The following is a 23,903-nucleotide window of genomic DNA, read 5'->3' as shown; positions in this document are numbered from 1 at the left end:
CCGCATAGGTACTGAAGCTGAGATAGATTGAGCCACCTGTGCTGAAGCTGGGACTGATTGAGCCACCTGTGCTGAAGCAGGGATATCCTGAAAACCTGACCTGTTGGTGGCCCTTGAGGACTGGAGTTGCCACCCCTGCTCTACATAGAGGGCCTGTGCCTGCAAAATTATATGTACAGCACCTTGTACACTGTCAGCGCATTATACAAACAATATTGTTTAATTTCACGTTTTTCATCTATATTACTGTGCAATGCCACTGTTGTTGTTTTGCATTGCATTTAAAAAATCAATAAGCATATTAAAAAAATCAATAGGCATATTAAAAAAATAGAATCGGCGATCTGTCAGGGATACAGAAAAAAATGAGCAGATTAAAGAACAATATAGAAATTGCAATTAGCGAAGCTTAGTCATTCCAGTAATGCAGTCAATAATGTAAATTACATTGGGGGCTGCACATTGGTAATTCTTTCACAACTCTTGCCTTTCCTGTTGATTTGAAGTAGTCCTAGGAATTAGGATAATACATTGTCATCTACCATACTTCTGCTGTCAAGCCACAGCATGCGCCGAGATAATAAACTGTGTGGGCACGCTCGCAATTACTGCATAGAATCCGGTCACTCGGTCGGATGACCACTTGGGCAATCCAAAAATGTGATGTATGTATATCTTTATTTATGTAGCGCCATCCGTGTGCATAGCGCGTCACAGCAGTAATGCACGTGACATAATAATATAACACATAGTGGGAATAAGCGCCTCAGACATAAAGGTAACAATAGGAAAAGGATTTCCTGTCCCGAAGAGCTTACAGTCTAAGTGGTAAGTAGGAAAAATTTACAGAGACAGTAGGAGAGTGTTCTGGTAAGTGCGTCTGCAAGGGACCAAGGTCAGTGCGTACGAGGTGTATGGTATCAGCCAGCAGGACTACCCCTGTGCTTTGTTAAGGCGATGGGTCTTCAAGGTGAAGAGAGGGGGTGCCATTCGGATGTTGAGGGGAAGGGCATCTAGAGGTGCGGGGCAGTGAACGAGAGGATTTAGACGGCAGAGGGCTTTAGGCCGAGGCCATGCTAGGCGCGCACGCCTGCAACAGAGGCGATTTGTGGCCATGGGGGAGGCGTGGCGGAGGTGTGGCCGTGACGTCACGGAGCTGGTCCGCACCCATTTGGCGGAACCACTCACGTGAACCTGCCGTCGTGCGACAAAATGAAATTATTTGGTTGCGTGAAAAATCGACTGCGTCGTCACCCCGACGCACTCTATGGCATATTACATGAGCCGAGTGCTTTCTCCTGTATTTTGGTATAATACAGGCATACCCCGGTTTAAGGACACTCACTTTAAGTACACTCGCGAGTAAGGACATATCTCCCAATAGGCAAATGGCAGCTCACGCATGCGCCTATCAGCACATCCTGAACAGCAATACCGGCTCCCTACCTGTACCGAAGCTGTGCGCAAGCGATGAGACTATAGAGCCTGTTACAAACGCGTTATTTACATCAGTTATGCACGTATATGACGATTGCAGTACAGTACATGCATCGATAAGTGGGGAAAAGGTAATGCTTCACTTTAAGTACATTTTCGCTTTACATACATGCTCCGGTCCCATTGCGTATGTTAATGCGGGGTTTGCCTGTAAGCTCCACTGTGGAATTTCTTTTAAAGGTAGTTTCATTACAGCTATAGTGCTTGAAGAAACAGAAAAACAAATCAAAGCCATGTAACAAATATACGGAAAAGTATAGATCATCAGGAAGCGCTAACATGTAAAAAACAGAAAGATATTCTGATGGTGCAGTATTGTAAAAACAACAATGTGAAGGATAAGGTATCAGGTCTATATGTAGAATACTCACAAACGTGAGATGTATAGTTGACACGTAAAGGTATCTTTAAGTGATGCTCTGCCAGCAATGTGGTCAGGATACAAATCGTCACCATAAGAGTGTACACTCCAGTGGACCTTAGTATAAAATAAAATCGGACATAGTGCAGACAGTATATAGTATTTATAAAAGGTAAATAAAATCCAATACACTCACATGATGGAAAGTGTAAAAAAGCATTTAGATCTCACACAGTGGATCTCGGCAGCAGGATGAATGGTTTCTCTGCTTTCCCTCTGGTATGGTGTGCGTGTCACGGATGCGTCTCACCGATACCGGAAGTGACGTCATCCGCTTCCAGAGGTTCCGGCCAGTTGGTCAACGTCACTCTACGCATTTCACCTTCTTTGTCAATCTTCCCTAACTTTTTTCACTTGGTTGCGCTTATAGTGTCGGTGTCGGCGACATCGCGTAAAAACAAATGCATTGTCGGCGGCGTCGGCGCTTATAGTGCACGCGGCGGCAACGACACGACCAAGCGACAGCGCTATGAAAAATCTGGTAGTCAGTTATTTGATTTTTTCGGCAACGGTCTCCCCTTGTGGCCAATCAGAGCTTCTCCGTCCCTCTGCCTTCCCCTTTTATGACGTCACTGGCCTTGTAGCCAGCGACGTCGCCTAAACTTGAATTACAACTATTGAAATTGCGACGGGTCACGTCATCGGTCGCGTCACCGGCACTATAAATAAGCGCAGCCTTACCCAGGACATACTTGAAAACGAGAGGTAACTCTCAATGTATTATTTCTAGGGTTGCCAGGTGTCCAGTATTGAACCGGACTGTCCTGTATTTGGACACTCTGTCCGGTCAAAAATTAGAGATAATACTGGACATGTATTTGTTCAGTATTACCTCTCCGGACATTGTGACCTAATCGCTTTTGGGGGGCTGCTGGATTTCCCCCGAGCAGTGAGACCAGGGCTGTTGCAGGAGGAGGTGTCAGGAACCTGAAGGTGGGGCCAAGGAGAGGAGGAAACAGCATGGAAAGGTGAGAGGGGTGTGTGTGTCTTGAGCACGTTGCACCTTTCACCATTGTGTCTAGTATTTTTGGAGTATCCACCTAGCAACTCTAATTACTTCCTCGTAAAACATTTTATAAATAAATAAATCTCAAAATTGATTAGGCAACGATCATTAAAAAAAAAAAAACTTTGCAAGTACCTGCTCATCATGAAAAACTTAGTTTAAACTGATTTAAGAATATGTATCTGATCTTTTTTTTTTTTACACTACAATTGTCATCACAATTGGTTTACTTTGGCTATTGAATGGACTGTACTTTTTAATGCTGCATTTACTTTGCATTGGGAATAGGCAACAACAAAAAAACAATGATTAAATTATAATTGTATTTATTGCCTATATAATGAATTCCCCCCTAAATGACAAGGAGAAACATACAAGGCCAACATGTGAAAATAGTTTTCAGGGAGATATAGGGAAATTGTGGAGATTTTTTTTTTTGCATGGTCTACTCTAATGTATTGGTATGTATAAGGTAATGTATTGGTATGTATAAGTATAAAAACGGTAAAAAAAAAAATATATAATAATAATATGTGCATTTTGAAGGAGTGTTATAAAAAGCGAGACATTGCATATATAAGACTTCAGGCACAGCCGCACAACTGATCACAGCCGTGATGGCGATTCCCTTCTTTCTCAGAGGCCGAGGGCTCTTCCATTGCCACCTCTGCACATACAAAACGCGGCCATGTCTACCCGGGCACACACGGGCATATGCCAAAGAAGGTAACACCACGTTTGGATAATATTTACTAGGGCGAGGGAAATGGCGCCAGTGCACAGAGCAGACACGGCGGGAACTAGGGTGATCTGTGCGAGTTGGTTCCCCCCCAACCCTGACACAGCAGACATGTTGTGTCCCTTCTCTCAGCTGAGGTGGTTGGTTCGCTCTTGACACATACAACTGCGCCATTAATAATCCTGTCAGTGTGCGCAAACATGGCGGCCTCAGCACTGGTCTGGAGGAGAATAGGGGGTGGGGGGGACAGATTGAGAAGCCAGAGGTTTAGCAAAATAAAAAAGGTATTACACATGGGTGAGAATGGATGATGATTTATTACAGGTTTCATTTACGCTGCAAGGCTCGTCTCTCTGTGAGGGGGGTGCGGCCCGGCATTTAATTTTGTGGTAGTGCTGGGGTTAAAACAATATTTAGACAGCCTCCTTTCGGATTTAGAAGAGAGATCCTGTCTTGTATGTTTCCGGACCGAAAGGGGGGTTAACGTCATATTCCTTCTGTGTTTGTGTTCAACTAATAGTCTGACTCTTTATGTACTGCTGTGTGACGCGCCGTACTTGGTATATTCACACTACATCAGTCATATTAGTTGCGCGATTTTGCTTGGCCCCCATTCGCCCGCTTTTGCTAAGCCCCGCCCACGCAATATGCACCGGCTTTCACAAGCCCCGCCCACTTCTGTACAGTCACTGTCGACAGCACTTGCTAAGCCCCGCCCGCCCTTAATCCGCTATTAAGCCCCGCCCATTCTCCGCCCCCTTGCGCGCGCTTCTTTGGCGGGAATTTTTGGAGTGTGCCCTCTAATCGCTGGTCCTGTGTCCTCCTTGTTGTCCCCGTCACCTCTGGACATGCCGCTCACCGCAGTGCCCACCTCCCCGGCCAAGAGGCCGAAGGAAGACCCGGCCGCCAGCCCGGCCCCCGTGCTCCGCTTCGCCAAGCTGTCGGATAACGCCTTCACCCCGACACGAGGCTCCGCCAAGGCGGCTGGATATGATCTATACAGGTAACGAAGACGCGGCTCCGTTATCCTCAGCAGCTATTGGCTCGTGGCACCCCATGAGGCGGGTTACCTTTAGCCAATAAGCCGTCGCGTGCTTACATGATGAGGATAACATGGTGGTATGGGGGTACCAGCTTTCTATCAGTTGCAACAATTATTGCATTTTTCTGTACAATTACTCGGTTATAAAAAAACGGTCCCATTCTGTAAATGTCATTCAGAGTTGTGTTAAAAAAATTAAATGCAGCAAGTATTTTCTATCGTACAGAACTGATTTATTAAAAAACACGGATGTTGCTTGGTCTGCAGCTTTAACTTGTTGCACTGCCACATGATCCCATTTTATTGTGTGTTTGTATGTGTTTATGTATTATAGTTTACATATTATGCTCTTGCATTAATGGATTCAATCTTTTCTTCCAATAGTGCTTATGATTATGTGGTTCCTGCTATGGATAAAGCTGTAGTGAAAACAGATATACAGATCGCCATTCCCCATGGATGCTATGGAAGAGTAGGCAAGTTAAACATGTGAATGCTGTATTCTTCATGGTATTTTAGGTACCCTTTTACAGCCATTCATCATACAGCAGAAAAACACTGTTGCAAGTTGGCAACTAAAGCTGATATTGAAATTTGTCAGAGTGTTCAGTCTGCGCTCTTGCTTCCTATGAATGCAGAAAAGTAATTTCTCTCCTTCCTCTTGCTGCTCCTGTGATTTGGGGTGTCTCCCCCCACTCCAAGAAGGACCCTGGCGGAAGACTCTGTCGGCGGATCCAGGCAACCAAGAAAAAAAGCACAAGTGCGCACCAAGGTAAGAGTATGATGGTACAATATGACAACAATAATAAAAAACTTGCATATGAGTAAAACTTGATTCATATCCGGGTCTGAGCGATATCCTCGTCTCTAAGGCTGCGTCAAGGGTTGTAGCAGCCGTACAGGGGCACGCTGAAGCTGAGGGAAAGCGGGTGCTTTCCCTGGCCTTGGTTAGCGCGCTGTCGGGGGGGTGGGCCAGTGACGTCACAGAGCTGGTTCACCCTCATTGGGCGAACCGCTCACGTGACTGGCCCTGCGCTCCCTTGAGCGCTTGAATTTAAAAATTTTCTTCGCCTTACGCATCCGCACACTTGCGGAAGCGTAAGCGAGCCCCTGCTAAAGCCGCTCTCACTGCCGAGCAGCAGCGCGCCTCAGCACGGGTCAGCGCATAAGCGCTGACCATGCCCGAGGCCTTAGGCTTCACCTTAGATCTGGCAAGGGGGCAAACTCCAATCCTTATCGAGTAGCAGTCCTGCGCGCTGGGCTGTCTCCGTTGCAGTCACTGCAATAACACCTCCGCGTGTGTCGGCGTGGTGTGTAGCGCAAGTGCGCATGTGTGGAAATAAAGCCCCCTATAGCCGTCCGTCGATACCAGTTAGTTTGAAGGATTGCAGACCGGACGGAATGGATACACTTAGTGTATGCTAGCCACCAAGATTAGGGTAGGCTGGTTACACAATTCGCGACGCGTTTCGTTTAGCAAGTAAACTTCATCAGGCAATAACCTGGACACCTATGAGGGATCCTTTATATACCATTCAAGCTACATCATTGGTTGTTCCTGTGAAGATGCAAACCAATCATGAGGCTGGAGGGGGTGAATACATAGATTTTAACCACTCCTCTTTGTTGTCTTTAATTAATCTGCAATATTAATGATTGCATTAAGGGGGTGGTAACCCTTTGGATAGTAATTGATGATATTGATTTCCAAAGGTTGCAATCTAATGGCAAAATGAAATGTCAAATTGATCAGATATAGATATATAATATCACACTCATAGGTGTCCATAGTGGTCAAGTGTAAAAAGATAAAAAATAATCATATATAATAATACCAACATTGTATAAAACATCTGAAAAACATAACAAACATACATTTGACCCATATACATAAGGGGGGGAAAGAAAATAAGAGACACACACACACACACACACACGATATAATATAAATAAATTTAAATTGTTAATTTTATTGTATTGATCGTGTTTGCTAGAATAATTAATATATTAAGTCACCATGCTGTATTAGATTAATTGTACAATGAAAAGTGCTAATTTTTATAATTTTAAATTGTTTTTTTTTTTAGCTGATGTCCTAAAAAACAAATAGAAAAATCTGAGAGATTCTTTACGCAGAGTACTGAAAAAAATTAAACAACCCCGCTCTGGGGGCGCTGCATCAACCCCGCTCTGGGGGCGCTGCATCAACCCCGTTCTGGGGGCGCTGCATCAACCCCGCTCTGGGGGCGCTGCATCAACCCCTCTCTGGGGGGCGCTGCATCAACCCCGCTCTGGGGGCGCTGCATCAACCCCTCTCTGGGGGGCGCTGCATCAACCCCTCTCTGGGGGGCGCTGCATCAACCCCTCTCTGGGGGGCGCTGCATCAACCCCGCTCTGGGGGCGCTGCATCAACCCCGCTCTGGGGGGCGCTGCATCAACCCCGCTCTGGGGGGCGCTGCATCAACCCCGCTCTGGGGGGCGCTGCATCAACCCGCTCTGGGGGGCGTTGCATCAACCCGCTCTGGGGGGCGCTGCATCAACCCGCTCTGGGGGGCGCTGCATCAACCCCGCTCTGGGGGGCGCTGCATCAACCCCGCTCTGGGGGGGCGCTGCATCAACCCCGCTCTGGGGGGGCGCTGCATCAACCCCGCTCTGGGGGGGCGCTGCATCAACCCCGCTCTGGGGGGGCGCTGCATCAACCCCGCTCTGGGGGGGCGCTGCATCAACCCCGCTCTGGGGGGGCGCTGCATCAACCCCGCTCTGGGGGGGCGCTGCATCAACCCCGCTCTGGGGGGGCGCTGCATCAACCCCGCTCTGGGGGGGCGCTGCATCAACCCCGCTCTGGGGGGGCGCTGCATCAAGCTCGTGTGACTATACTTCATCCTGGCCATTTTTTAAAATGATGTTATTTATTAAAGAACAAATGAAGCCAGCTCACACGGATTCAAACCTAGAAATTGTCGACATTTCTGAAGATATTATAATTGATGTCCCAATTGAAGAACATACGTATAATACCAATATCCCTGAACCTCCAACAAAAAAAGTAAAAACAAGTAATGAATTTAAAAAGGAAAATTCAATTACTAACATATTCGTTACGAGAGAACGTCCCAAAAGAGTCTGCAGCAAGAAGACTTGAATTTTTTTTTTAAAGTCTTATCCCCATCATACCACACATTGAATCCCATCAAGAGAATGGCTCTACGCCATGAGATACATTTCTTGGTGTTGAAAGCAGTTCAGGAAGAACAGTAGATATATAATATGTATACTTTATATAATGTGTTACTTTCTTTATGTTCACGTTCATTAAAAATAAATTATAACTTAATTCCATTTTTCATGTTGATAAAGTCCTTTTTTTTTTTTTGGGAACCAAGTCTACGTTATTCATTTTAAGTTTGTGTATGCTATACATTTCACACCGAAATTTGACATTGAAAAAGCATTCCATATATATGACAAACTGATGTTTGTCCGATGTTACCCTGGATTTAATTTTCCTGCTCCCCCCCCCCCCCCTATCTCCCCATTTCCCTCTCCCCCCCTCTCTTATTCTCCCCTGTGCACAGCAATCTGGTGTGTGCCCCTGCACATGAATGCGTCCCCCTCCCCCCCTTCACAGCTACGGTCCCCGGTTTATGGGCTTGCGGGGCGGCAGCTCACTCACTCAAAGATTTTGACTGGTTATATAGAACATAGATATCACATCATATGTCACAATAGTTACATCAGTTACATAATTAATGGGATTAATGTATACATGTCAAATTCTTTTTTTTTTTATTTCAATTACTCTGTTGGGGGGAGAGTACAGAACATAAGGCAGAAAGAAGGGATTAAATGGATAGCCATTGTATCAGTGATATATTACTACACACCATGTTGCCAAGGGATTGCTCCTTCACCATTAAAATAATCTTTAAAAGCATTGCGAATGTTTTTTTACATGTTTGTAGATGCATTAAATGCCCGACTTCTCATAAGCTGGCTATGAGGTGTAGACGCACCATCCAATTATGTAATATCAACACACCATTCCAAATCAATTACAATATTATGTAATACAGTCACACATTTAACAATTCTCTTTGCATTTAGTACAGATGTTTCAATAGATTTTAATAGCAGTCTCCATTTTGATGTCAATGCCGAAGGGACATGGTTCCAGATTTACTGGGATGCTTAATACGGATATATGTTTACCACCGATACAGCCTATGCAATTTGGATAATTCCATTTACTGTAAAATTCGCTTGCAACCACACTCAATCTTTCTATAGTTGGAAAAGGCATATGAACACCAATAAAAGCATTATTGATAGCATCACATGTTGAGTATACAATTCTTGCTACTGTTGTTTTACCCATCCGAAATGAAAATGTAATCCACAAAATGGTTTTCCGGTAGAGAGGAATCTGTAGCAAATTGTAAAGAATAGAAAATTCAATAAGAGAACATTATTAGATCTAACACTGCAAACAAAGAAAATTAAATATAAGTACAGAAAAATATATACGCACACGCACGCAAATTGTTCACATTTGATCTTATTTGGTTTGTACAACAAAATACTGTAATCATGCGTGTAAAAATACATAAATAATACTGGGATATACAATTGCACAGTATATTAATATAATATATTGTAATATTATATTTATGGGGGGGGGAAATAGAACTAACCTCAAGGTGAGCATGACCCTTCTCCACGTATAGTGCGGCAAAAATTAGTCTCAATTGGGTTTATTGCGTCATTTATCTGTTCAAGAATATAATCAAATGTCTTCATTGTCATCCTCATATACTCAAAAACTTTCCTTTCGTGTTTGCGAAGTACATGGTACAAAGCTGCAAACTCGTCATGTGTTTGTCGATGTCTATTAATTTCATGCACATTTGTGTCTCCCTCATCCAAGAGCAATGATTTCAAATAAACATTCTCCATCAGCAACAGTAATTTTGCCTGCTTTGAGAGCGCCATTTTACTGCGCTGTGGGAGAAGAGGGTGTTCCTTTTTTTTTCTTTTTCTTTTTTTTGCTGTGTGATGGATGACGTTTTTAGCCACGCCCCCTTGACGCACGTCTGACGCCAGTCTTGCTCTGCTGGGTGAGTCCACAGATCGCGTCTTCTGACACGTGCACGCGCCGCCGGGCGCGCGTGCAACAGAACGCACTGGGGACTCAGCCTAAGGCAGAGTCCATGCTCCCTGCTTGCTCGCTGAGGCGCGCTGAGGCTCAGGGAAAGCGGGTGCTTTCCCTGGCCTTGCGGTTGCTTACCGCAGGCGCAGTCGGGCCGGGGGAGTCACTGGCCGGGGGCGGGCCAGTGACGTCACGGAGCTAGTTCGCCCTGATTGGGCGAACCGCTCACGTGGCCGGCCTGTCTCGCCGGCAAGCGGGGGAATTTTAAATTCCCCTAAGACCTGCGCTTCGCAAGCGCGCGGAAGCGCAGGTGAGCCCCTAATAAAGCCGCTCTAATTGCAGCTGTAGGGGCTCAGTGCTGAGCGGGAGCGTGCCTCGGCGCGCTTCCGCCAGCAAGCAGCAAACATGGCCGAGGCCTAAGAGACGATATCGCTCAGACCTGGATATGAATGAAGTTTTACTCGTATGTAAGTTTTTTATTATTGTCATATTATACCATCATACTCTTACCTTGGTGCGCACTTGTGCTTTTTTTTCTTGATTCTGAAACTTGGTTTAACTTTTACCCCTTGACTGGGTTCCTAATTTTTCTGCCGCTGAGTGCTTTGTGGCGAAGGTGCTGGGTTTGGGCAGATACCAAAGAACATTTGGTTCACACGATTGCCTTTATTTCCTCCAGGTACTGTATTTTAAAAGATATTTTCTCTTGAAGCGTCTTAATAGTTGGTCTGTGTTTTTTTTTTAAATTTGCCCGCTCTGATGCTGTGGGTTTTTTTTTTTTTTTTAGGGTAGGGGTTTAATTTAAGGGTTTTAGTGGTTGGGCTGGGGAGTTTTTTAGTGGGTTCAATCACCTTGGTGACCGGCGGTTAAGTGGTCGGACGCGTCGGCAGCCATTTTGTCACGGCAAAATTGCTGTGACCAAATGTCCAGGACCGTTGTTAGGAGGATCCTGCAGTCCATGATCACCACTTAAATAAAAGATATTTGAGTCTACTTTGTTCTAGGAACCCACCTCCCACATTTGTATGTGCGTCCTGTTTTGTTAAGTCCCATTGGTTACCACTACCCTGGGGACAACCAGGAAAATAGAACATTGATACCGAACTTACTGTAATTTGTTTCTTGGAGAGCCCATCCATGGCAGTGCTCACAATCCCCTCCCAAGGTAATGTCTAAATATATTAATATTTCTAGTTATATTTTTCAACTTTTGTACGGGGACTACATTGGGGCGGAAAGGAGGGGGCTATTTATGGTCCTCCCACAGGTAGATTTCTGTCCTCAGTTGTAGACTGGAACTTAAACAATTGGTGAACAAGCACTGCCATGGTGGGCACTCTCCAGGAAAAGAAAATGACTGTAAATTGGGTATCAAGTTTCTATTTTCTTCCATAATTGGGGACCTAGTCATTTCATATTAACATCTGCTTTGCTGAAATATTACTAAGCCATTTGGGAGCAACAAATTAATTGTGGTCCTTTGGCGGTTTTATGTCTGTTGGTCCCTACTGGTACATTTAATAAATTATTCAGATTACTCGTGTGTGTGTGTGTGTGTGTGTGTGTGTGTGTGTCCTGCTTAAATACTTTTTTAATTATTTTATTTTTTTTCCCTCCCCCCTCTTTAGCTCCCCGATCTGGTTTAGCTGCCAAACACTTCATCGATGTTGGAGGTATGACTATTTTTCTTTGTAATGCCCAAGTAATACAGGAATATCTACTTTATTATTAAACCCCATTGTGCTTTTTATTGCCCTTCTACAGTGTATATCTGTAGATCTAATGCAAAAGGCACTGGCTTGGTTGCACACTTATGCTCAGTCTGGTTTTACACAGTTGGGACTTGACAGGCCTATAGCAAACTTGACGGTAACCTTTCAAACTGTCATGGTTGACAATTTGCTGCAAAAATGCATTGAATTTCTAACAGAAAACGAGCTGCAATGTAAAGAGACTATTTTATTTTTTTCCCATTTGATAAATCTGATGCAATTCTTTTGCAGCTGGAAAAACTTTGATAAATAGACCATCATTTACACAATGTCCGCAAGACATTTACTATAAACCGCAGGCGAAATGAATATGCCAATTTCTGCCTTGGTCCATGCGTACTTTATTGTATGTTGCAGTGTCCTTTAATATTGAATGTGTTGGAGGCAATCCAAATAATATCCTACAGTGCTTTGATTTAAAAAAAAAAAAAAAGTTATGTAGTATTAAATAATACAGCATTATTATTTTTTTTAATTTTCAACTGTTAATGCTATTTTTATTGCATGTTCACGAAGCTCCAATAACGACGGACAAGATCTGATTTCCCTTAACTGCTATTCATTGCCAGTTAAAACCCCGGTAAAGGCCCTGTATCTTTTTTGGAGCTTTGTGAATCCCCCTCCAACCCGTCTCAAATTCTGTTTCTTCCATTGAGAACCCTAATGCTGTGGTTTTTTTTTTCTGTGAACACTCTAAAGAAATGCAAAAACAATGCAACATTATGCTCGATTCCACAGCTGGAAGGCGTAGGCAGCTTTTAGAGCCAAAACCCTGACACAGTAAGAGACTGAAACTGAAGGCCATCAGATTAACCTGCCAGCACCAATGTGCCTTGTTTTCCACTGATGGCTGCAATACGCTTTCCACCCTTATTACACAATGAGAAATGTCACTGTACTTTCCAAACAAGCTAATATAACCATGGCTACATTGTCCTTGCATTTGTGAAGCCTCAATTCATGTTTGGGAGGATACAATTCTCCCTCCCTTGACTGACATTGAATGTGCTCTGTAAATACAGATGCCTCTTAACATGCTATATTTGCAGGGAGCCAAACTCTTGTCCATTTGTGTATCTTAATGGTTCGTTCTGCCTTGTAACTTGTATTCTTGGATGTGCAAACAGCAGGACCCCCGAGTGTTAAAGCTGCCATAGGCCGTCTTTGGGAGCTTCGGATTTTAGACTTAGCCAGACGGCATGCTCCTTTTTACATGAGATCTATATAAACAATCCTCTCTAACCTGTTCTGTCGGCAAACGATTAATCCGTACAGTATATTTCTTTTCCTCATAATATAGAACTCCTGTTGGTCCTTCAGTGCTGAGACATTGCTCATGCAGACTAAAGTCTTGATTTACGCTCAAGTTGGCTGTCCTGGGCCTTGGTAACGCTTATAGTATATGGAGATTATGACAGGCATAAGTATTTGAATAATTAGAATAATAAATCCCTTTCCTGATCCCCACATGACAGTGGGTACTTACTGGGATAACTTCTTCTTCCCTCTGCCCATTAGGACAGGAAACTGTTCTACAGGTAATGGCATTTAAACCTGTCCCTCCACCTTCATAACAGCCCCTTTCCTTCCAGCAGGAGTTTATTTAAAGAAACGGGCCCGCCACGACTGCAGCTATTGTAGTCTATTCAGGTTGTTGCCGAGCCTCTCTTCCCTCTGAGGCTCTGGCATCATGCCTCCCGTGTGACTGACGGTGGAGGCCCCTTGTGGGCGATGGAAGGGACACTGGCCTCATGGGTGGCCCACGTCGTGTGCGTACCAAAAAACACATGCGTGAGAAACAAATCTTTTTAAAGCGGCAAGCACCTATGACCTCGTTGTCCCCGCCAGCACATATTTAAAGGGGCAGTGCCTCTTGGTGCCCAGTTGCAGTTAGACGTCTGAGGAAGTGGAAAAACGTCCCCAAAAGTCACAAGGAACCGAAAATTGAACGAATCTGCCTAAAACTAATGCAGGATGACAAACTGCATTAGTCAAAGGGTACCTCCTAAATGGGAGCCCTTAGCTAGTATTTTTTTATTTAGTTTTCCTTTAACGAGTGCATTTCATGAAGAGTGAAGATTCTTACCTATTTTTTTTTTTACTGCAGTACCTCTAGGGGTCAACCATAGGGGGGACATCCAAGATAACATTGGCTCTATTACACCATAATGTCAAGACCGCTAAAATGACGTTATGTGCGGCATGTGATAAACCAGCAATAGACATAAAACAATTGTGTGAAGATAGTTTAAAGTCTTGCTACAGAACCAAATGTAAACCACTTTTTCACTTGGATGAAAGACCAGTCTCCTAAAGTGTGGAAGCGGAGGTATTTACGGTTGTATTTGGTCTAACACTGTTTAGCTAGTATTTGCACTATCTATTGTGTTATATTAATTATAGTTATTTTTTAAATTTTGTTTAGGCACCTCACAGTACTGTTTTTTCACTAATTTTTCACTGACCTGAGTGGTCAGATTCACTTATTGGCAGCCCCCTGATAACACTATAATCAATTAAAGTGGTTTTTTTTGCAAGTCAGTTTTGTATTATATTTTTTGAATAGCGCAGCACACACTACTTTTTTTAGTTTTGTATCCCTGTCCATGATGTTTACGCTTGGACGGACCTGCTGATCAAGTCCCGAGACGAGGAGTTCCTTACAGAGCACGCACCAATCGTCATCGCATACTTACAACACCACGGGTGGATAATAAACAGGCAAAAAAAAGCCAGTTGTATCCGTCCCCGTCCCTGAAATTCCTGGGAGTTATTTTCCATACATCACAGGTGAAGTTGTATCTGCCTCAAGACAGAATGCAACAAATGGCATTTCAACGGCGAAGCTGAGGCAATCACGCCATGTACCGGCACAGGATTGTTCAGCCCGCTTGGAAATGTTCCTCAAGTGTGGTAAAATGGGCAAAAGGTCATATGGGGCAACTGCACAAACATTACCTAGACCAATGGAGCAAAGATCCGCAATGGCTGCAAAATATATTCATACATCCACTATGAAGACAGACCCAAGCTGATGGAAAGAACCGCAGGATTTACTAACTACATGCTCCCTGCCAGAAGACTACTATTGGGTGAACATCACTACAGACGCAGCAGCGTGGAGTGCGCAAATGAAATGGAACAACCAAGACCCTAATGGCAGCGAGGAAATGTTCCGCCTCGTCGGTATAGTAATATATTTGGTCTTCTTTTCAGGATTTGTCTGGGAAGAACAGGTCAACTGTCACTTGACCTTCCATCATACCAGTAATGGAGTTTTTACCGGAAGGCTTCGATAAAGGCCTCAGTTTAAGCTCTCGAGGTCCACGTTTCAGCACTATCAGTATTACTAGAGAAACACCTGGCAATGAATAAACTTGTAATATATGTTTTACTGCTCGTAAGAATTGGTTCCAACGTGTGATCTGACATCGGAACATCCATTGAACCCTTGCAACAAATCTTGTTAAAATTATTATCATGGAAAACCGTTCTTGGGGATGCTATGGTCCTTAGAAGGGTAAGAACTATAGGCCCAGTCATTCAAGCAACAGTTTCTCAAATTCCATCAGGGTAACGTTGTATTGAACCCTGTCTTTGGCTTTCTACCGAAAGTCGTCTCCAATTTTCTTCTAAAACGAGCAATTTGTGTCCCTTCTGGCCAAATCCAGCTAATGCGAAGAAAGCAAGATTACACACTTTGGACATAGTAAGACGTCTAAAAACATACGTGCTCAGGGTAAAGAATTACCCGAAAATCTGATTGGCTATTCATTCTCCCAGAGGGATCTACAAGAGGGCAGCAAGCCTCAAAAGCAACAGTTTCTCGATGGATCACATCCTCTATCAAATCAGCATATCGCCTTCTTAATAAGCAGGTCCCACAAGGTGTTAAAGCGCACTCAAATAGGGCGGTGTCCACTTCGTGGGCTCTGAAAGCCGAAGCATTTGCGGCGCCGATATGCAAAGCGGCAGTGCAGTCATTTCACGCGGCCCTCAAATTGGGCATCCAGACCTCAGGTGAAGCAAGCTTTGACGGAAATCCTACAGGCTGTTGTTCATTAATACATGATTTAAACGGGTAAAGTCTTGGGGGGGTTTTACTGCCCTCCCTTATTTCAGTTTGTCCCGTTCAGTACTCGCTGCCATGTGGGGATCATGAAAAAGTTTATTCAACTTACTGTGATTTTCTTTTCCTGTTCTGCATTAATGTCAGTGGGTACAATATAACCACCCTGTATTAATGACTCGAGTTATATTTTGGATATGTAGCTTGGGGAAGAAATCAGACTTCAGAAGGAAGCGGAATGGGACAACTTGCCGCAGCCAACTTTCCGCTAAGGTTTTAAGGGGTTAACTTAAGTTTTTTTTTTTTTTTTGAGAAGGGGTTAAGCTTTTTAGGGTCGGGGGTAAGGACTTAAGGTTAGTGGTTTTAGGGTAAGGGGTTATGGTTAAGCATTTTAGGGTAAGCGGTTAATGCTATGGGTTTTAGGATAAGGGGTTAAGGTTGTTAGGTTGACGGTTAGTGCTAGCATTAGAGCTTTAGGGGAAAGGGTTAACATGTTAGGGTAAGGACTTAACGTTAGGGGCTTTTAGGGCAATGGGTAAGGTCAGGGGGGTAACCTTGGTGGCGATACGGCCGGCGGCAAGCTGTCCGCATCGGCAAGTTGGCTGCAGCAAGTCGCCCTAGTCCAGAGGGAAGAGCTTGCGTTATTACCTGCAGAAGAGTTTCCTGCGCTGGGGGAGAAGTTATCCCATTCAGTACTCGCTGCCGTTAGTAGAGTGCAGGAAAAGAACATGCCGGTAAGCTGAATAAATGTTCCGTTTCCTTCACTGCTCTTTCATTCTGGTTTTGTCAGGAGGTTGTTGCACTTTTATTTTGAGTCCTAACGGTTCAATGCTTTTTGTTTCTTAGCCGGTGTTGTTGACGAGGACTACAGAGGAAATGTTGGAGTTGTACTATTTAACTTTGGGAAAGAGGCCTTTGAAGGTATGTGCTATGCCTGAAACAAATCAAGTTTAGCCTTTCTAAACATTTCCTTCCAACTAGAATGCGGGAAATGTCATTAGGAATATTGGTACAAAACATCCTGCATTATTAAAGCAGCACATGTTAATGCATTTTATACATATACTAGCTGATATACCCGAGATTGCAAGGGGGGGGGAAGGGGGAGAGAGAGTCAGGGACGCGTGAAAGAACCCATTCCCCTGCGTTTCCTCACCTTGCACCCGGCCGCGCTCCTCCTCTTCCTCCGGGTACTGGCCGCCGCCCTCCTCAACCTCGGGCTCCTCAGCGGTGTCCGTGACCCCCGGCGAGGCTGAGATGCTCCGGTGAGGAGGTGCTGTGCCCCGCCGTTGAACATGCCCTTCACGGGAGAGGCGGAGAGAGCCGGAGGAGCGCTCTCGGGGATGGGGAGCTGGGGGAGCGGCCTATGTGAAGTGAGAGCTGCAGAGAGCGTGCTCTGTGGGGGGGCGAAGGGATTTGGAGTGGGAGCGGTGTGTGTGACGGAGAGCACCAGGGGGGGAGGTGAGAGCCGGGGGGAAGGTGAGAGCCCGGGTGAAGGGAGCGGCCTGTGGGAGGTGAGAGGCGGGGGAAGGGAGTGGCCTGTGAGAGGAGAGAGCGTGCTCTGGGGGGCCAATGAGAGCCGTGGGCGGGCGGACCGACGGACCAATCAAATGTTCTCCAGACACTCACATCCAAGATTTTCAAAAATATATTATATAGATGAAGCAGTGGGTCTCTGGGGCTGAACTGTGTTAATTCCAGCTCCGGGTTCCCCCTACTTAAACAGATTCTTGCCTCCGTATGAGGTGCTGGTATCAGTGCTCGTTTTAAATGTCTTGCGTCACGGAGTCTTGATAGGAAGCCACAAGGGATGACATCACCGCTTCATATTGTCCCGCTGGAAATGTAAGCTGCCATTGTTGGCCCCAACTAGCCCAGCCGGAGCTGTTACCAGCACCCCCTTTCCGAGGTAAGTATATCGGGAAGCAGAGGGTAAATTAACGCGGTTCAGCTCTGGAGACCCCCTGCTTCATACCTATCATAAGTCACCAGAGTGCGGCTTTAAGTGACTGTGATAGTCTTTGAGCAATTCTGTAATAAAATCCTGCTTTATTATGATAACTTTTTGCTCCTGTAACATTTGTCTTTCGCAGTAAAAAAAGGGGACAGAGTGGCACAGTTGATATGCGAGCGAATAGTGTACCCTGAACTTGAGGAGCTCAAAGTAAGTTACTGTAATGTACACCTTTTTGCTGAGGGATGGGGTAGTTACACAACTATATATAAGGGGTAACAAAACTCTGGTAAAGTATCTTAATATCCTGTTTGAAGAAACATTGTGTTTTCTTGTTCAGCTTTTGTTTCACATTTTATTGCCGATAGAATGTGAATGGCCAACAGACCAGACCAAATCAATGTTAATTAACTAAAAGTGCGTGTCTAGAGAAGAATCAATACTTTATTTACATACAGCCAGTGCAATGAAAGATGATGTATTTGCTCACACTTTTTCCCCCCCTTTAGAATCAGTGGAAGATGTAACTGATGTATATAATATATTGCTGCACATAGGACGAATGTAGTTTATCAAAGCACTCTTGTATTGTTACTTATAATTAATTGCAAATGTCTTTTGAATTACTGTTTAATAATGTGCCTGGAACCAAGAACTACCACTCAGGGTGTGTCACTTGGACATATTGGAATAATTGCTTTTTAAAGCCGCAGTCTGCACGGTTCATTTTTTCTCTCCTTCCCAACATGGTATTTATTTATTTTTAATCTGATGCTCTGCTCAGGAGATGTAACGGTTTGAAATATTAAGGTTTAAATGGAGCTCGCACAGACTCAAGGTTACCATTGTAACCACAGAAACTACAGAGTAAGAGTGTGTGTGTGTGTGTGTGTGTGTGTGTGTGTGGTTGGGGGGGGCGGTGTGTGGGGGGTGTTTTTGTTCAGGGGTTACAATACGAACATAAAGGAATTTTGTCTATCTATCAAAGCGTTTGTTTGGACCATTTGTGGACTAAATTCCCCATTGAAGTGAAATGTGGAGATTTGGCTAAAAACGGCCTTATCGACCGGTGCGGTGTATATTGCCACTTCATGAGTTTAAACTCCTCAGGCTTCTAGAGGGGATTGCTGCTTTAAAATATTAGTCTTGGGCCATACAAGTCGTCAAACATACTGTACGCATGAAAAGGGGTTTAAAATAGTCCGTCCTTGCTGGTTACGGGGCCTCCTGCCTCCAGGGCTTCAGAGGAATATTACCGACCCCCTTTCCCACTGAAATGAAGTGATCCTACTGTTTAAAATTCAGTTTGCAAGTTTTATAACAGGGAAAAGGGAGACCAAAAAGCGCACCAGCACAAACGGAGCAGGAAGAAACCAGGACAAAAAAAATGATTAAAAGGGCACTTTAATGTGGCAAAAGACCCATCCAACGCATTTCGAACGTCGCAGCGTTCTTTTTCAAGGATAAAACACAATGTGATAACATCCATTATATACCCTCTTACCTGTGGGCCATTTCGCGCCAAAAATCCGCTTTGTTATTGTGTTCCTATGTTTGCCCACATCCAAAATGGCCACACTGCCTTTGGTACTTCCTTTTGCCCTTAGATCGGCACTGAGTCGCTCTGTTATGACGTCATCAGGGTCTGATTTTTGGCGCGAAATGGCCCACAGGTAAGAGGGTATATAATGGATGTTATCACATTGTGTTTTATCCTTGAAAAAGAACGCTGCGACGTTCGAAATGCGTTGGATGGGTCTTTTGCCACATTAAAGTGCCCTTTTAATCATTTTTTTTGTCCTGGTTTCTTCCTGCTCCGTTTGTGCTGGTGCGCTTTTTGGTCTCCCTTTTCCCTGTATTGCATTGAGTAGCTGCACAGCCTGCCTGCCTGCCCTACCAGGATGTGAGTATTTGCATATTTTTCAGGGGAACCTGCCAATGAGACTGATGGTGAGTGGGTTGCACCACACACCACCTGTCTTCAGGAGGATAGTACCCATTATATGACACAATAGGTACTATATCAATTGTTAGTACCCTGGTACAGTGGTCTGGCTTATTATCATTTTGAGATATACCTGCATTTGAGCGCTTCAGCTATTTTCCATATTGCAAGTTTTATAAATCTGATTTACTATTCTAATACAGATTGTGTGACCGCTTTCATTGTGCTTCTTTTAGGATTTAGAGGACACAGAACGTGGTGCTGGCGGCTTTGGCTCTACTGGTCAGAATTGAAGTTAAAAAAAATGGATTTAATACATGTATAATTGTACTTTTTTGTTTTGGTAAGAAAATAAAAATCAGAAGGACCATTTTGTTGTGACGTGCAGTGTGTGCATCAAAATATGTCGGACTTATTTGTAGGTCTGTTCGCAGGTTCCCCCGTCCCATCCCAAACTCGTTTGTTTAATATTGACTAAAATTCAATTGTAATTAACAAGGTAGAGCAGGAAGGAAGGAAGGTGACACTACTGTACTCATATCTGTAAGGCTCCATTTGTAGTTTCCAGCAGCTTTGGATGCATACAGTACCTGTTACTTTCTGTGTACTCTTCGAGTAATGTTGCTAGCATTTAATGTTGATTCAGACATGCTAAAGTCTTTGTCCGCATCTATTGTAATATAAATATGGTAACAGGTTCTTCACCGTTAATGCCAAAGTCTTATTCTAAGCTCCTAGGTACGTGATGTGGGTGCCTCTTGTCTTCATAAACCTATTCCCCCTATTCATATGTGAATAATCCCACGGTTACTCTTTTTAATACATAATATGTACCGTCATCCACACGGCAACTGTACAGTACATAGATTTACAAACATTTATGCCTTTAAAATAAAATGTATTTATAGGGATCGGTAGAAAAGATCGCCGGATTACTTAACCGTAACATTTGCAAGTTTTTTGTTTTTTTTGTTCTTATAAATATTAACTTTTTCTTGTTGGCTTCCATATTCTGTAGCTCTGCACTATAGGAAGACGTTTCTGTTCCAGATATAAGTCTGCACTAAAGACCTTAAAATCTACAAGCACTGGAATCCTTTGTAAAAAGCTACTGCTGCCACCATAAAATGAAAATGGCCTTCAGCATGAGTGCAGTATGCGTGGGTTTTATACCCCCATACCAAAACTTGCCTACACACCACCCACACCACCCACACCACCCACACCACCCACACCACCCACACCACCCACACCACCCACACACCCACACACCACCCACACCCCTTTACTTCCAGTGACTGAAAACCTGTAACTTAAAGGGATAGATTTCATTTACTTCGACCAGATTTTCACAACAAGCCCTAGACTCCAGGTGTACCATATGATTTTGAAAGGTTTTGTTTTTTTTTTGGTGCCAGCGCTGCCGCTCTAAATGCATCAATTGTGATAAATTTAAATTAAAAAAATCATTTTTTCTCACTTTAATTTAGCCTTAAAGATAAGATTTAAAATCTCATGAGCCCACCAGAAAAGAACAAATAGCCCACACTGACAGATGGTAGACACACGCCCACAAGTGTCGCATGATCAAATAACATGGGTGCCATTTTTCTGTTGCTGTGACGTCGCAGGGACACCGTCTCACGGACACATTTTGGTCTAGATTTTTAGGATTTTAAAGCACAAATCAATGAAGCGGACACTACATAATTTCTGATCGGCATCCACTAGATGGCGCATTTGTCTTTTGTACATTTTTAAATTGCCTCCTTCCACTGATGCTTGGCGGGCACAAATGGATACATAGCAATAATGATTAAAAACAGGCGCGGCTAGAAAAGGAACAACAATTATTAAAGACTATTGGGATTGCTGCATTGTTTGCAAGATTTTTTTTTTTTTCTTTTGGCAGAATTGTTTTTTGTTTTTGTTTTTTTTGTTCCTGCTGGTTTTAATTAAATTGAAAATGTTTATATATTCTCTTTATAATTAAACTATTTCTAAAACCCCATTGCTGCTGGAATTGAAGCAACACAATGTATCCTACGCCAGTGAGGCATCTGGTTTAGACGTCCTGGCAAGTGCCGGGGACAGATTTAATAGGCCATCGCTGGCTGCTTTCCGGTGTCTTAAAGGAGCAGCTCCATGTTCGATCCAAGCAAAGGAATGACTGTAATCTGTTTTAAGAGTTAAATCGTTTGGCTCTGCTGCTTAAAAAAAAATATTTGCGCAAGATGAAGATTAATACACACTTTACAAACGCTACTTGCACACCAACATGTTAAGGAGAAGGTATAAGATGTAAGGATTTATGTGGAAATCTGAGAAGAAAACGACCGCGTTAAGCTATATTTGCCTGGAGTGGCCAATTCCAGTGTTCAAGGGCTACCAAACAGGTCAGGTTTTCAGGAGATCCCAGCTTCAGCACAGGCGGCTGAAGACTGAACCCCCTGTGCTGAAGCAGTGATATCCTGAAAACCTGACCTGTTGCTGACGCGTGAGCACGAGTTGGCACGCCTGCCCTGGACACATGGATAGGATCGATTTGGCTGTTTTTAGATAACGTAACTTTGCGTGCCAACTCGGTCATATGATTAGTCATCCTTGTCCACAGATAATTAGACAATTGGGGGGGGGAGGGATCTTTACAAATAAAAAGCAACATTTTAATAAGAAATTGTAATTGCCTGGGAAGTAGTGAGAATGTTTTAATGTTTCCTATGAGTTGTTACCAATCTAAGTAAGTTTGCAATGCCACCCTGGACAAGTAAAAAAGACAGCCACTGATTGAGCCACCTGTGCTGAAGCAGGCTCTTCAACTGCCACTGAAGGAACCACCTGTGCCAATGTTGGGATATCCGTAACACCTGATTTGGGGTGGGGGGGGGGTGTCTTGAGGACTGGAGTTGTGAACCCCTGTCCTAACTGACTCATTGTGAGGAAGTTGCCAGGTTAGAGAACAGAAGACGTGTATGTTTGTCATAAATAAGACCATGCCAAATAGCAGCCTGCAATATACTCGGGCTGCATGCTAGGTAAAGGCTGAATTCTGTGTTTTATTAGCACTGCTACTGTAAGCTATGGTTCGCTTCCGCTTTCCCAGCTCCCCTGCACAATAAGTCTGACTAATATAATTATTGTGTTCCAGTGTTTTGGACGGTTTAAAATATTCTTAGGCTTAAGTGACACACTGCACAATATTAATTAAAATGCCTTTTGTGTTAGGGAAGTTTATACAAGCAAGGTTAAGCATACAGAGCAGTTCCAGGATGTGTTGGAGGACACTGCAAGTAAAGCTCAGGGAAACCGGTCAATGATTTCTTGGACAATCCAGCTACTGAAATCCTTGCCGTTCACACAGGTATGATCTGTGCGTTCTGTCAAGTTGCCATTGTCTTTTGGCTTTCACATGTCTAAATAAGTTCCAGTATTAAGTAAACCTCCATGAGCCTGCCTATTTCCTGTACTGTCAACCCTTCCCTTGTAAGAATAACAGTGTCCTTTTCTTTAGTAGAGTGCAGCGTGATGTTTTTGGCAGAACGATCACTTTAGACGTGCATAAATTTGTGATCTCAAGTGCAAGAAAAGTGAATGCCTGCCTCAGTGTCCAGTGTAGCTTTAACCTCCGATACGGTCAAGTTTACTTTTCAATACAATTCTCAACCTTTTTTTATTCTGATTTGCGTTTTGCTTCTATAACATTTGGCAAGCGTGATTAACACTTAAAGCAGCCAGTCCAAGTTGCCTTTCCCCCCCTTAATATGTGCATCCACGCAATCCTTACAATAAGTAATTAGCTAAGTTGCCGATCAATTGGCGAAGATTCGGAGCAGGGGTTCACTAAACGGCTGTCAGTGCAACAGAAGAAGACCAAAGATGCAACGTTCTGTGGGGGAGATCATGTGACCAGGCAGTCACTAGATACAATTGGTGCACTAGAGGGAGGGCAGGGCTCAAAAAGGGGTGTGCCAGAGCCTGTTTTGGAAGAGAATGGGGATGACTGTAAATGGTTGCTATAGAAATCAAAGAATGCTTGTTACATAATGACCTTTTTAATGTATTATAAAGAGATGTTTTTCTGTTTGTTTTTAAAATGCTACAAGTATTTTCTCAGTATAGAAACTATGTATTAGAAAAAAAACATGCATGTAGGATATTGCCAACATATCCCGTGGCGCAGTACAATGAGGGTGCAGAGATTTGATCATTACATGGAGAGCTGCCTACAAATAAGGACAGACATGCACAGATACAAAGAGGTAATGAGGGCCCTGCTCATGAGAGCTTACACACTTCATGGACAGTGTTGAAA

At 43.8% G+C, this 23,903-nt stretch overlaps 1 protein-coding gene across 1 annotated transcript; it reads left to right on the top strand.

Moving 5' to 3' along the window:
* Window positions 1-3,496: 3,496 nt before the first annotated feature.
* On the top strand, window positions 3,497-19,961 carry DUT (deoxyuridine triphosphatase). Its single transcript, XM_075575650.1, has 7 exons — window positions 3,497-3,650; window positions 4,528-4,666; window positions 5,090-5,181; window positions 11,480-11,524; window positions 16,539-16,613; window positions 17,786-17,856; window positions 19,828-19,961. The coding sequence occupies exons 1-7, from the start codon at window positions 3,542-3,544 to the stop codon at window positions 19,882-19,884; spliced, it is 588 nt and encodes a 195-aa protein (XP_075431765.1). The 5' UTR covers window positions 3,497-3,541; the 3' UTR covers window positions 19,885-19,961.
* Window positions 19,962-23,903: the final 3,942 nt, after the last annotated feature.

Source organism: Ascaphus truei, chromosome 18 (genome assembly GCF_040206685.1).
Source record: "Ascaphus truei isolate aAscTru1 chromosome 18, aAscTru1.hap1, whole genome shotgun sequence".
Classification (NCBI taxonomy): domain Eukaryota; kingdom Metazoa; phylum Chordata; class Amphibia; order Anura; family Ascaphidae; genus Ascaphus; species Ascaphus truei.
Note: the sequence above shows the minus strand (reverse complement) of the source record. Positions and strands in the feature narration are given on the sequence as shown.

What these genes read in the sequence shown, in the direction of transcription:
- DUT (XM_075575650.1), top strand. Translation starts at nt 3,542, where the DNA reads ATGGCGATTCCCTTCTTTCTCAGAGGCCGAGGGCTCTTCCATTGCCAC. An exon ending in ACGGGCATATGCCAAAGAAG is followed by an intron (nt 3,651 to 4,527) that starts GTAACACCACGT and finishes CGCTCACCGCAG; the next exon opens with TGCCCACCTCCCCGGCCAAG. An exon ending in GCTGGATATGATCTATACAG is followed by an intron (nt 4,667 to 5,089) that starts GTAACGAAGACG and finishes TTCTTCCAATAG; the next exon opens with TGCTTATGATTATGTGGTTC.